We start from the raw sequence: 14,684 nt of genomic DNA, 5'->3' as shown, positions 1-14,684 counted from the left end.
GGCAGCTTCAACACTGTTCTTTGGGGGAAACATTGGGCTCATGGATGATAAACAAAACCAACAGATCTTAGTGCTTATTATATAGTTGTAAGAATTTGAGTAATTTGCATTAAGCAAACATCACACAACTGTTGCTTTCAACTTACCAGAGAGCAGGCTTTGCTTGAACTTGGCTGACTGGTCAGTGCTTTAGCCTGGAATTTCTTGAGTTGTCCAAGTGATGCTTATGTTTTATAACCTGGTTAAGGCAAGGAGAAACGCTTTGATCATAATAGGAAACAAATCACATATACCTTATAGACACTGGAAAATACTGTTTAGCACACAGATTCTTGAGGATCCTGGGGTGTCGGGGATTAGAGTTAATGTTGGTTTGATTGAACTGTAGACACAGAAGACCTCTGCAGCACAGGAAGGGAAAGAATGGGATGGGTTGAAGACTAGAACTCTGGGTAGAGGACAGAGAGACAGAGTCTACTGCCTGCTTGGAGCCTGATTCCCAGCGAGGTTGACCTTCTCTGTCTTTACACAATAAGCTGTTTTCAAGGGGAATATTGTACAAGTTTCAGTTTCCCAGCTTGCTGGTTGGGTCCTAGCCAGGGTCGGATTTATGCAGACCAAATTGTATGCTGTTTGTCCTTCAAATTAAAATGGCACCGTGTTCCAAATGCTGGAGTCCAGCTAAGTGGGATCTGAGTGTGGCCCTGGGCTAGGTTAAATACCATTCGGAAGGTGTGTGGATTTGGTTTTTCGGGTTCAGTGACATATGGAAGTGATGGATTTTTAAGATTATTTCCTCCCTACTGGGTCTGCTGATGTCCTGTCGCCCTTTCTGAGCACAAAGGAAAAGTGTGTCCCACTAAATCCATGACCTTAACGGTGGCAGAGTTTTAGCGAATTACCAACATTATCTTCTTCCTTAGACTTAAAAATCTTGACAGTGGTTAACTGCCAGATTTAACCCTTCAGTGGTCCTGTTGTAAATAAAGCCAGTGAGCTTAAAGCAGAGTGGCTTGGAACATGACTTGATCTTCAAGTGCTGCCTTTGTACCTTGGATTTGGGCAGGAGTAGGGAGGTCACTGAGTAGAGTTAATACTCTCCTTGGAGTTGGCCTTTAACTTACTACTCTGCTTTGGCTTCATCTATTATGCTTAAATGTAGCCATAACTTTTCTGATTTAAGCAATATAGAGAGAGTATAGTCAGCACATGTAAGGCCCCTTTTGTGAAACAGTCCTAGGGGTAATCCTTGTATACGTGCATGGAGTTTTTGGATGAAGGAATTGTGTTGAAACAGTATCCAACATACCATCTACATAGAAGGACCTGTCTGTAGGGAAGAGTTCATGGCAGAGTGGTGATGGAGGGGAGTTTGGGGCATAACCTAAGAGGACTCTGGAGATGTGAAATATGAAAACACTCTGGTTTTCAGGGCCTGAGCTGGGGAGTTACAAGAACTAAGTTTGCCACCTGAATCCTGCGTTTGAGATCACTGGTGGATGCTGAGCATTGTAGCAGTGGGCTGTGTGGTTCCTTGGGAAGTGTATGGGTATACTAAAAGTGAGCTGGGGCTGGCTGGGAAGGAGACCAGAAGGTAACATGGGAGGAGACTAGAGTGCAAGTGATGAGGCCCTGGACTCTGGTGGCCAACCTGAGGATAGCAGAGAAAGGACAACATGATACTTAGGAATTACTGTTTGTTTCTTAACGAAACAGTTAGTCAGGCATGGTGTGCATACTTGTAATCCACACTCCAGAGACTGAGGCAGGAGGATCCTGCCTGAGCCAGTCTGAGTAAAACTGTAGTAAGAAGATAATGTCAAAACAAAACAACAACAAAAACAAACCAATAACTTCTAAAACAAACAAAAACCTACACAGTGACATAATTACAACTCTAAAGAAAGATATAATAAATTTTAATATTAGCAAATGTCTACTGTTATTGATGTTTCTGATTACTTTATGATTGAAGCATTTATTTTTATAGTTTTTTTTTGTTGTTTTAAAAAAAAACCTGGATCCAAATAAGACTCACATTGTATTATTTGATGTATTTCTTGAGCTTTTCCTCCATTCTTTGTAGAAGGATTTGGGTCTTTTGTGTACAGACTTTCCCACAGTCTTGCTTTTCTGAAGTATATTTGTCATGGTGTTTTAATGGGTTCCTCTGCCCCTCTGTCCTCCCTGTATGCTGAAACTGGTAGCTGGATCTAGCAACCTGGTCAGATTTCATTGGCCTTAAGACATACATAAAATGGGTTGTGTGCTGTGTCATCATGCCATCTATTCAGTAAATAAAGATCACTGTTTAGTTTGAGTTGCAGTTTAGTCAGTCACACACAGTGGTCTTGAGAATATGGGACATGTTCTACTATGTGGACACAGCTTTAGTGACCAACCCCAGAGCTGATGGGGGATGTCCTACTGTATATATGTTTCTCTTATTGGTTGGTGAATAAAACACTGTTTGGCGAACAGAGGCAGGAAAATAGGCAGGGAGAGGTGATGAGGAGAATTCTGGGAAAGGTAGATGGAGAGAGCCGGCCAGAAAAAGATGACGGGTAGCGGCCAAAGAAGAAACAGGTCCAGACCTGTTTCTCCAGTAAGCCAAGACCACAAATACTTAGATTTATGGAAATGAATTAATAATTAAGATAGAGCGAGCCAATAAGAAGCCCTAGCCTTCTGCCAACGGTTTTATAATTAAGATAGCATCTGTGTGTTTATTTGTGGCACAGAAGGGCGACAGGACCTGGGGGGACAAGAAGAACCACCAACAACATAGAGCCTCGCCATCCTCTCTGATGACAGCTTCCTCACACCTCTACAGTCTACCCACTTCCCCAGAACCAGTCAACCATTCCTGAGTTTTCTCCCTATGAAATAGTTTTACTTGTCATGAATTTAAAAAAGAAATAACTAGATAAATAAGTGGAAATATATATTAACACTTAATTTTTATATATTTTAGTCTAAACTTACCAACATTTGTTAACTCTTGTGTTGCTACTACAAATATACTTTTATTTATTCATCTTTTGTGTGTGTGTGTGTGTGTGTGTGTGTGTGTGTGTGTGTGTGTGTGTGTGGTATGGCTAAGGGGTAGAGGCCAGAGAACAACCCATTAAGAGTCAATTCTCTCCTACCATGTACCAAGGATTAGACTCAGATCCTCATTCTTGATGGCAAACACCTTTACCCACTGAGGCACCTTGGCAGCCCATTATTAGAAATATAAACATGGTAGTCAAAGGATGGCAGTGGATGATGGGAAACTTGGGAGCAAAGCAGACACCACTAGAATGCAGTTACCCAGACTGGACTGGGGCAGAAGAGCCTGGCTTAGAGATCTGCAAAGGCAGGAGTGGCCCATGCTGGCAGTGAACGCACATACACATGCTGCCCTTGGGCTCTGTTGCCCGTCTGTCACTTTCCTGTAGACACAGGATGTCCTCACAGCCCTGTGTGTGTCCTGATGAAAGAGGCCAGAGGCCCAGTGTGAGACAGTTTCCTCCAGGGCAGGAGGATGGGCTGTGCTGGACAAGGAGGCCTCCCCTCTGATGGACACTTACGCCTCTCTTCCTTCCCCAGTCTTTACTGCGTTTCCATAAGCGTGTTACTTCCATTTTTCTGATTTTCTTCTGTGGGACAGAGTTTTCCTGTGTGTCCTAGACTGGCCTTTAATTCATGATGACCATTCTCTGCCCTCCATGTGCTGGGATTGCGTGTGTGTGTGTGTGTGTGTGTGTGTGTGTGTGTGTGTGTGTGTGTGTGTGTGTGTGTCCCTCCCTGTACCCAGCTTTTCTTTATTTGTGTGCCTGTTGCTGTCCTCATTGTCTCCTGGTGAGACAGTCATGTGACTTTGTTGACACAATTAGTTTTACCCAGAAAAATAGTTGATAGTTTGCAGCTTCCTTTGTATGTCTGTATGCAATGAACATTTCTATGTCATTAAAATTATTTGAAATCTTCACCTCTAGGTAGTATATAACTTAACATGGTCATACTCTGTGATACATAATATTATGAGAGTATGTATACCATATGTAATATACTAAATTCTGTATATTTCCCTTTGAATAACTCTGTAAAATGGATTAGAAACTGTTGAATTTTTTTAAATTAAAAACAAAGCAGTCCTGAATTATGAAAGAAGACAAGCGCATTGCATGCTCCACTGAGGGTGACTGTTCTTATGACTTGGACGTCTTCTATGCACATTTTGGAGAATAAGTCTTTGTAAAAGCTTTGTGACAAACTTTCTCTGCCGAGGTTGCTTTGCTTTGCACTGAATCTGGAGAGTGGTGAGCTGGGGCTTGGGGGAAGTAAAACCTAATGTATATGGGGAGTCCGATGCCACTGATGGCAACGTTTAGATGACAGTGTCTGCACATGCTTGGCATAGGCCTCAGTTCTCGTCCCGTGTGTGCTGGTTTTATAGGAATCAATGATGATCAGTTCTGTCCAGTTAACTATTACATGCCATTCAGAAGATTTTATAATGATAATTATAGTGACTAATCACTCCTCTCTCCCTCTTTGTCTCTACAGAACCATCCGAGTATGGCTGAAAAGAGACAGCGGCCAGTACTGGCCCAGCATCTACCACACGATGGCCTGTAAGTCATGGACTCACCTAAGGGCCTTGTTTCCGATGCCTTTGATGACTTAATTTCAAAATGCCTGGGCTAAAACTTGCTGCTGGATTTCGGAATGAGTTCCTTTGTTGCCTAAGACCTTTACAGGCTGTAATAAACCACAGGAAAGCTCCTTCTACAGAGGCAGTTGGTCTCCCAGCCTAACTGAAACAGGACCAAAATTGGGAGGGGGGAAGGATTAAAAACAAAACAGGAAAAGGGCCATTTTCCTTTGTCTTCATTTGCCCAGCTTTAGTATAGTAATGATTTTACAAAAATTATTTTTACGGTACTTAGTGCTCATACCTTGGCAGATATTTGGAGGTTAGAGAAAAACTTATAAGTGTCGACCTCTTTCCATCTACCATTTGGGTACAGGGAACCAAATGCGGGCTTTTCAGCATGATGCTGAGCCTTTTCATTGGCCCCCAGCAGTCACTTTTTACTCAGTGGTTAGGGGCTCATACAGCACTGTAGAAGACCTGCGTATTCCATATACTGTGGTTTGACCTGTGGTTGTGACCAGCCCTTTGCGTGGTCTTTTCACTGCCCCCCAGTGCTGTAGAAAGGTGTGGACCACGGAGCAACACTTTGTAAATTGAGAGTCTTTTTAGAAGTTGGGTGTGTAGCTCTGTTGGCTTGAAGCTCTGAGTTCAATACCTAGCATGGCATAAAACTGGGCATCGTTGCCCATGGTTACATAGCAAGGTTCAAAGACCAGCTGGGGCCACATGAGACCCTGTCTCTTAGGATGTGCTGACGTAGGATTACCCATACATCCTCAAGCTAATGTACACACCATTACATTGCTGGACGATGACTTCTTACTTCCCAGTGGCCTAGCCACAGATCTGATAGCTGGAAGGGTGCAACAGTCTGGGAAGTCATTCCGTGCTGCCCATGCGTTGTCATCATGACAGAACATTGCCTCAGTGCAGTTGGTGTTAATCCTCTGCGGCTCCCATCCTGCTTTCCTCCACAGTCCAGATTTCAGTCATAACTTAACCCCTGGGGTCCTGAGCACTGGGGTTCATGCTCCAAAGACACTGAGACTGAGGTGCTTGTGGCCCATATTTAGTGGTTACTCTTTAGATTGCATCCCTCCCCCCAAATATTTTTCTTGCAATGCTGGGAAGCTATGTCTTTAGCACCCCCCTCCTCCAAATATTTTGTGTGACTTTATTGTGAATTAAAAACAACAAATTGCATCTGTTTATGTTGTGTGGAGGGAGGTGCTGCAAGTGGAGGTCAGGGGACAACCTGTGGGGATCTCTTCTCTCCTTCTACCTTGTGGGTCATGAGTCCTGTTTTTCCTCTTTGTGTGGGTACTTGACCCCTCCACCCTGTTTTTAAAACTATATATGGCTTACCCCGGTAGAAACCACTCTTTTAAGAAGAAGGGGGAGGGGAAAAAAAAGGGGCCGCCTGGGTATTACAATATCCAAACCAAGCATCAGAAGCTTTTTTAATTAAAAAGTTCTGAGGTTGTTGAGATGATTCAGTGGGTAAAAGTGCGTGCTACATGAGCCTGGCAACCCGAGGTTGCTATCCGGAGCTGACAGTGGACAGAGAAATGAACTACGGAAAGTAATCTTCTGATCTCCACATGTTCACTGTGGCATGTGTATGCCCCCCCCCCCCCGAGTCCTACACACAACAACAATAATAAATGTAACAAATCTCTAGTCATAAAATTACTCAGCATATTGACATTTTTACACAAATGAGGAGTTTTACATAGTTATGCAGTTTTATTATAGAGTCACATAAAAAAAAATGAGGCTTAAAGCCATCACAATTTGTCATCAGCTGTTAAAAACGGTAACAGTGAATCTTTTAAGTCATCAAAGCAGCTGATGATTGCTTTAACTGCTTGAGGCTGGCGTGTGTGCGTGTGTGTGTGCGTGTGCGTGTGTGTGTGTGTGTGTGTGTGTGTGTGTGTGTGTGTCTAACATATCTTTGTGGTTATAATTATCTTTTAAAACTCACACAGCCTCACTTTGTACATGTAGCTGGCCTTAATCTCACAGAAGTTCTCCCCCCTCTGCCTCCTGGATCCTGGGATTAAAGTCATGTGTCACCGTGCCTGGTTGAGGATGTAATTATTAAACATGAGATTATATATTATAAAACCAAAACATAAATATACGAGTCTGCAAACTGGAATCCAGTCCAAACTCACGCACATCTGACTGAGTTGTGTCCAATGTCAGTATCTACCTTTACCTGCATAGTTCTTGAATGCATCTGACATGGTCCTTTCCTGTGTGTGATCTAAGCTTCGAACTGTCTTTGGGTACCATTCTGTGTTATATTTTCTTTGGCAGAGTATGAGCCCAGGGGCTTGGGAAATTTCTCAGTCAGTAAAGAGCCTGCCACACAAGTACAGAAGCCTGAGCACCGATCCCCAGAACCCACAGAAAAGGCAGGATACAATGCTGATTGCCTGTGATGCCAGTGATGCAGGGCAGAGGATAAGACAGGTGGTGGAAACAGGCAGATCTCTGAAGTTCACTGGCTAGCCAGCCTGGCTGAATTGGGACCCTGTCTCAAAATGTAAAGGTAGAGAGAGATCAAAGAAAGACATCCAGTGTCCACCTTGCATACATGTACACGAAGAAGTATTACCCTCACACACATTTGGTTTATTTGCCTCTGATAATCATTTTCATGTTTCGGATCTTTCATTGCTAGTTAAAATTATTTATGTAGAGTGATCCCAAACAGTTCCTTCTCCAAATGTTCAGCTTTAGTAGTCATACTTGTTTCTGTTGCCCTGGAAGAGAGATGATTGGCTATAATGGGTGGGTGCATAAAAGAAGTTGATGCAGTCACATCTCTACTTACTACATTGGGATATGTGCTATTGCAAAGGAGAATGGTTTTTATTTCTCTCTTGGGAAAGAAGTAATCCCACGGTGGGTTTCCTGGCTTGCTCACATATGCCATGGGCTTGGAATTCTCGTGCCAGTACCCTTCATTTTTAGAGTTCAACTCATCATTAGTCTTTTCTGGGGAAGGGTGGCAGGGCAAGGTGAGCATCAGGATGTCAGAGCATGCCCAGAAACGCCAGTCCCCAGAGACATCTATGGAATAGTAGGAGTTCTATCCAGAAGAGACTGCAAACTTCACCTGAAGTTGTAAAAGTAACTGTGAGATGGGTTACAGAGGTCCACTTTTAAACTTAAGCCATGGGGAGCTTCAGTTACATTTTCAATACGTACAGTTTATTTTTCATGATGCATTTTTTGTCTGTTTTTTTAAAACCTAACCACATAACTCTTCTCAATAATAATATGTTTTAAACAATGGCTTCCAGTACTTAGCTTTTCTCACAATGTGGTCCTTGTGTTTTTGACAGCTCCTTGTTCTGCCATGGCATACCATCACGACAGCCGGCGGATATTTGTGGGCCAGGATAACGGGGCTATAATGGTAGGTAGTATCTCTGATGTATTCAGTATGTCCTTTGTAAGACTACCCCATATTTACTTATGCTTAACATGTTTGGCATGAGCAGTGTCTGTTTTATCATAGATGTTAGATTGAAAATAAGTTCAATTTAATTAGAGCTTATAAACTAATTTCTTTGTGTCTCAAAATGCTCTCATGATTGGTACTCAGGTCATCCACAAAGAAGACTTTTTGGAGTAGATTTGAGACCTGTAGCTGCTGCTGCCTTTGACATGGTAGTGGAGAATCCTGTGTTTGTGTGTATTTCTGTGAAAGACAGTTGAGAAGAAGGACCAGCTAGCTATTCATCCAGGAACTCGTGTGATTCTAGAATGAAGTAGTAAACCTTGAACCACCTTTGGTGAAGGATGGGATATTTTAATGATTTTTTAAAGTTAATTGTGTGTGTACATATCTACTGTTTCCTTACTAGATATGTGACTCATGTACCTAATTTGTCATCATTCTACATGTACATTTTAATGGTTTGTAGTGTTGTGTATATTCATTAGGTCATGTCAGCATCACCACCTTCTATTGCAGAACACCTTCACATCCCTCAGAGAAAGCTTGTCTCCATCAGCAGTTGCTCCCTGGTACACCTCCCTCACCTGGCTGTCTGTAATCTACTTTCTCTCAATGGGGAATTGTCTGTCCTATACATGTTGTGTGAACAGAATCATGATCCATGTGTAGCTTTGTATGTGTGTCTTGTGGAGTTTGGATTAGTTACTTTATCCATTTTTTTTATGGTAGACTAGTGTTCTCCTACACAGAGCATTCTCTTGGATAGAGAAATCACACTTAGCCCATTGATGAGTTGATAGGCATTGGGATTATTTCCATGTGGGGCTGTTGTGAACACTGCACTATATATAGCATGGTATATAGGTCCCTTTGTGAATCTGCATTTTTCATTCTGTTGGATATATAGGAATGGAATTTCTGGGTCATATGATGACTATTGACCATTACAGGAAATCCTCTGTCCATCCTTAATTTTTATTTTTTGAAAGAGAGAGTCTTGCTTTATAGCCCAAGCTGTCCAAGAACTTACCCCCATAGTGACTTTACCTCCAAAGTGCTGGTCTTGGAAGCATGTGCCACCATCCAGTGTCCTGAGTTTGGTTCCTAAATCCGTGCTTAGTACTAGATACTAGACTCCTATCAGATACAACGCTCGCCTATCAGAAGGGTTGCCTTTTTTAATCATTTTTAAGTTTTGTAAAGTTAAATATATTTTCTCTCTCTGTCTCTCTCTTAGTTTCTTGTACTTGGCTACAATATCTAAGAAACTTATTAACCTGACCCAAGGTCATTTTTTCCTGTTTTCATAGGAGAACATTAGTCTGTGGCCATATCACTCTGAATGTGCCTAATCCTGTCATAGGAAAAGACTACATTGCACTTCTCTTTTCTTCTAAGAGTTTTACAGTTTAGCTTTCATATTTAGAGCTTGGCTCCATTATTCATTAATTTCTGTAGATGGTCTGAGGGCTGGTTTCACACTTATTCTTTTGTGTGTGGATACTCAAAGTTATGCCAGTACCATTTGTATTTTCTTGGCACCCTTGCCACAGCCAGCAGAGTATCCAGAAGTGAGAGCTTAGTGAAGACTTGAGGTGGCACAGGTCTGTGTTGGAGGAGGATATCTTGGCTGGGTGGTACTGAATGATAGAAGGACCCAGGCGTAACTGAGATGTGGATAGTGGCCAGCCAGGTCATGCAAGGCCTATGGGTAAATTTTTACATTTTATTGTAAATTTAATGAGAAGATAGCAGAAGGTTTATGAAAGGCAAGTGATACGATGTATCATCCTCCAGCTCTTTCCGATAGGATTTCACTATAATGCTCAAGCTGGTCCCAGAACCTGCTGTGTAGCATGCTGGCCTCAAACCTATGCTCTTCCACCTCACTCTTCCAGAATGATAGGATTATAGGCACCACCTATATTCTTTTGCCTGGCAATATTCTTAAATGACTAACTCTATGGAAACTGAAAGTAACAAGAATGAAAAGGAAAGTCAAGTTACTATAGCAACCAGGAATCTGGGATCAAGGACAATGGCCTCAGAAGTGGGCAGAGTGGATGACTTAAGATGTCTCCTGGCATGTTTGCTGTAGGTTCTGTTTGAGAGACAGAGGAAGGAAGATGTCACTTGGCACCAGATTTGGGGCTTGAATGAAGTGGGCTGTGGTGCCATTTCCTGAGACAGGAACAGCTTTGGGTGGCAATTGGGGACAGGAGCAGGGAGGTGGTGAGTTCCAGAAAACAAGGGCAAGAGAGAGGCTGATATCAAGCTGTGCTGAGAAGGCAGCAGGTGTTCATGTAAACACAGATGTAAGAGCCAGCGAAGCTTAAGAAGCTAGAAAGATGGGCATGGGCACAAAGACACTAAGGGAAGAAGAAAAGAGAATGAGGATGGGGTGTGACAAGGGAGGTTAGGGATGACAGGGGTGGGGAAATGGTGGAGGGGGAGAACCATCAAAACAGTGTGTTTCAAAGCATGACAATTTCCTAAAGATTATCTAGTATTTTACTAGATAAAATAGCTAAAAAAAAAAAAAAAAAAAAAAAAAAAAAAAAGATAGATGAAAAGAAAGAAGGGAAGGAAGAAAGAAAGAAAAGGAAGGAAGGAAGAAAGAAAGAAAGAGAAGGAAGGAAGAAAGAAAAGGAAGGAAGAAAGAAAGGAAGGAAGGAAGAAAGGAAGGAAGAAAGAAAGAAAGAAGGCAGGCAGGCAGCCAGAGGTAGGAAGGAACACACTCTCCTTGCAGACACAGAAGTCTGGAGTACAGTGGAAGAAGGGACCATGATAGGAAAGCCTGAGGGTCTGAGGGTGCTAGTAAGGACTGAGCATTAAAAAAAAAAAAAAAAAAAAAAAAAACCTTTGCTGAGAAGGGGACCAAGTGTCAGATGTAGGTCAAAGGTCTTCATTGTTGTTTTAGCTGATTTGCCCATTAATATAAAATGTTTTGATTATGTGTAAGGGCTGAGAAGAAAGCCAAAAGGAAGGATGGGCTGCTGTCCTGTCATTCATACAGCATCGGCGGGTGGCAAGGACCACTCTGCACACAGTAGCAACATTTGATAAGGGTCTGTCCATCCCTTTCCTTCCAAAGACTTTGAGGGATATCGTGATGATGCACACTCTCATGTGAGATAAACCCTCAAGTGTAAGCTGCTAGCACCTTCTCCAGGTGGCAGTGTGTGCATCTCCTGAGGGATTCTTCTCTGCATTTTGGTTGAAGAAGAAGCTGCAGTTATAACATGTGAAATTACTGGCTCTAGCAGAAAGGGACAGTGCAGATCTAATTTAGCAGTAGCCAGCAGTTGATCTCTGGGTTGGCTGTCTTGTCTAGATTCTCATTTACAGTGCTGCTGAACTTCTGTACCCAGCAAAGCCAGACAGAGGACAGGATGTCTGTATTCCTTTATGTGTGTTTTTGCTCATGCTAAATCAGTCTACAGTTTATAATGTCTGCATTACATAGCATCTTGATAGTTTAATACAGATCCATAGGGTTCTTAACTAGCACATATTCTTTTGACTTTTATTGATTCTTTTCATTACAAAAGTGTGTGCTTCCCCCCTCCTAGTTATATGGAAAATATAAGAATATCAAAAGACCCTCCACTGTCTATAAAATTTGTATTTTAGAGCGTGTGTTTATGCACACAACATGCATGCTTTTCTCGCTAAATTGCCAAGCCATCACCATCTCTTTCCTATCAGCCATCAACAATGTTGACAACAGGTCTTTAACATCTGCTCCTTATGCATTCATTGTCTTGAGGAGTTTATTGACTTAGTGTTGCATAGCCAAAGGAGCAAAATGAACAAACTGTTGCAGTTAGAGCAAGGCTGGCTTGTGGAGGAAACATCAGACATAAGTGTAAGTGCTGGGCTGGCTATTCCAGCTGTTCGATTCCTCCTCAAAGGAATGATGGCCCAAGGACAGGTTTGCTGTCCCCTCTGTAGCTCATCTTGAGCACCATGCCTCACGACAAGCATTTTTTTGGACTTTGATTCATTTTTCAAGTTGAGTTCCTGTTGTTTAAAGAACTGTAACTGTCTTTTTATCACATATGCTTGCTTTTAGGAATTTCACGTTTCTGAAGATTTTAATAAAATGAATTTTATCAAGACCTATCCAGGTAATGACACACACTCTTGCATGTGTACACATTTAGATACACACACACATAAAGCTAGATGTCCTCTGCTATGATTAAAGGTAGGTTTCCATGTTAATGTTTCCATTTTAGTGCTCCAGTTATATGAGAGAATATTAAGTAAGTTATTTACCATCCTTTCCTGCTTCCTGTATATAAGTTTTTTTCTGTTGGGTAAGTGTGCAGGGTTTAATTTCACTATTCTTCTGTTATTGGAAGCAGATGTGCACTGCTTCCAGTTTTTGACTAACATAATGTACAATATACATGCCTTTGGTTGTGTGTACATGCACATCTGTAGGTGTAATTCATAGTTATGTGCATAACTGTGAGTGTTCACGACTGTGACCTGAGACTAGATGGTTAATTTTGACGACTTGTACTTATGACAAATTCCTACAAGCCAGATAGCCAAGTCAAATGCTACAATATTATTTTAATGCTAGAGATCTATTTTTGCAAGCTACTTCCCAAACAAAAGTGCGGATCTTGCAGCTCTGTGACCAGTGAGTGACTGGGGTGTCCCTCTTGCTGGACCTTCCTAACATTGCTGCCTTATTTGTTTGGTACAGTTTGATAGAAAAGTTCACAATTTTCAGATGACTTCAGCTTTATGTAGTGTTGGTCATTTGTTGTCCCTGAACATCCATTGTGATTTGTGTCCCTATTCCCAGTGAGTTGCTGTATGTTGTAACTGAGTTAAAATGTGAAACACACAGTTTATACCATTTGTATTTAAGTTTTCAGAGTTCTCTATGGGTTATATGTAGCACAATTTTGTAGTGGTTTCTAGAGTGTCCATCTCATTGCTGACTTAAGACGTCTGGAAAACTATGTGGAAGACTGAACAGAGTTTGCCACGTTTTAAAATTTTACCACATGGGAGAATCTAGAAACTGTGATTGAAGAAGCATAAGCACTTACAGACTTCACCATCCTTTCCTTTAAAAATACTGAAAAGTTACAATAGTAAAAAGGATGTAAGCCTACAAATGAGATAGCTCTTCCTGAGAAAAGTAATTGACTGACATTCTGAGGTCTTTACTGTGAGCTGGGATAGCCTTGTCTTAACGCAGTCTGACAGCTACAGCTTTAGTGGGAAAAGTGGTTGGAGTTAGACAAAGCAAATTCTTCTTTTAATTATAAGATGCACTCTGAGTAAAAGTCACGTCCCTCAGATTTTGTATTTGAAATTAATATGCACCCTGTGTTTGTAGAAATTAGAAATATCAATAACACAGAAAAAAGTGAAACAAAAAAGCCCACTCAGTCACCATCTGGGATTTGGTTTGCTTGAATCTGTGGCTGAGCAAGTGTTGGAGCACACTTGAAGTTTTGGAGCTTTCGGGGAAATGTAATGATTTTATTTTGTTTTTTGAGACCAGGTCTCTCTGTGTAGCTTTGGAGCCTGGCCTGGAACTAGCTCCTGTAGACCAGGCTGGCCTTGAACTCACAGAGATCTGCCTGCCTCTGCCTCCTGAGTGCTGAGAGTAAAGCTGTATACCACTACTGCCTGACTCAGAGAGCATATAATTTTTAGCATAGCCTCCTTGCAGTGTATGTACATGATAATCGCTCTGACACAGCGATCCCCTCAGTTCTCTTGAGTGGCTCACACAGCTGAGGGCTTTTGATTATATTCATCAGCTTGAACATGTACTAGAATCTGCTGTGTGCTGAGTCATGTGCCTAATGAAACAGTCATGCCATGCCTCAGTGAGGCCAGAATCAACCTGAAACATTTCAGAAACAAATGATGGCAAAACTTCCTCCTTTCTCAGATGCTATTTCAGAGGCTTCACAGATGCTCTGTCTTTACAAATAATAATAAAAACTATACACAACACCATTCCATAAAAGGATTCTTTTTAAATGTCACAAAATTGTATTTGTTCTTATATACAATGCAAAAAATCTTATTGATACTTTGTTTTAAAATGATATACTGTCTATTAGATAAGTATAAAAAGATATTAGCCAGGTGTATTGGTGACTCTTCTGGTTTTTCTGACCCAAGACCACAAAAAGCAAATTAAGAGAGGAAAGAAGAGTTTATATTGTCTTAAAGTGTGAGGGTCCATCACCTGGCATGGCAGGAAAGGCATGAGCGTTGATGGAGTTTGTTTAGCATGGCAGGAAAGACATGAGCAGTGATGAAGTAATCTGCAGTTAAAAACACCTCTGCTCTGTTGAGAAACATCTGCCACTCACCATACAGACAGCATAGCAAGGTTTTGAGAGCAAAGATAAAAATGTTCCTTTGAACACAGTCAGACAGATAATAAAAAAGATCTTGTTTCCTGTTAATTGGAATCTTTCTTGAGCAGGGCTCTTTAGTGTTTCCCGGCTTCTGGCAGCCATCCCTGTGCGGTGGCCCCGGGCTTTGGTGAGAGCCTGTGAGAGTGCATGGGAAATG

At 41.7% G+C, this 14,684-nt stretch overlaps 1 protein-coding gene across 1 annotated transcript in view; it reads left to right on the top strand.

Annotated features, from left to right (window-relative positions):
* Window positions 1-14,684, top strand: part of Wdfy1 (WD repeat and FYVE domain containing 1) — a 41,275-nt gene that overhangs the window by 13,445 nt on the left and 13,146 nt on the right. Inside the window, exons 2-4 of the mRNA XM_051190548.1 lie at window positions 4,555-4,622; window positions 8,002-8,075; window positions 12,196-12,250. Of these exons, the coding sequence (XP_051046505.1) occupies window positions 4,555-4,622; window positions 8,002-8,075; window positions 12,196-12,250 (197 nt within the window). The remainder of the gene's footprint in view (window positions 1-4,554; window positions 4,623-8,001; window positions 8,076-12,195; window positions 12,251-14,684) is intronic.

Source organism: Phodopus roborovskii, unplaced genomic scaffold (assembly GCF_943737965.1).
Source record: "Phodopus roborovskii unplaced genomic scaffold, PHOROB, whole genome shotgun sequence".
Taxonomy (NCBI): Eukaryota; Metazoa; Chordata; class Mammalia; order Rodentia; family Cricetidae; genus Phodopus; species Phodopus roborovskii.
Note: the sequence above shows the minus strand (reverse complement) of the source record. Positions and strands in the feature narration are given on the sequence as shown.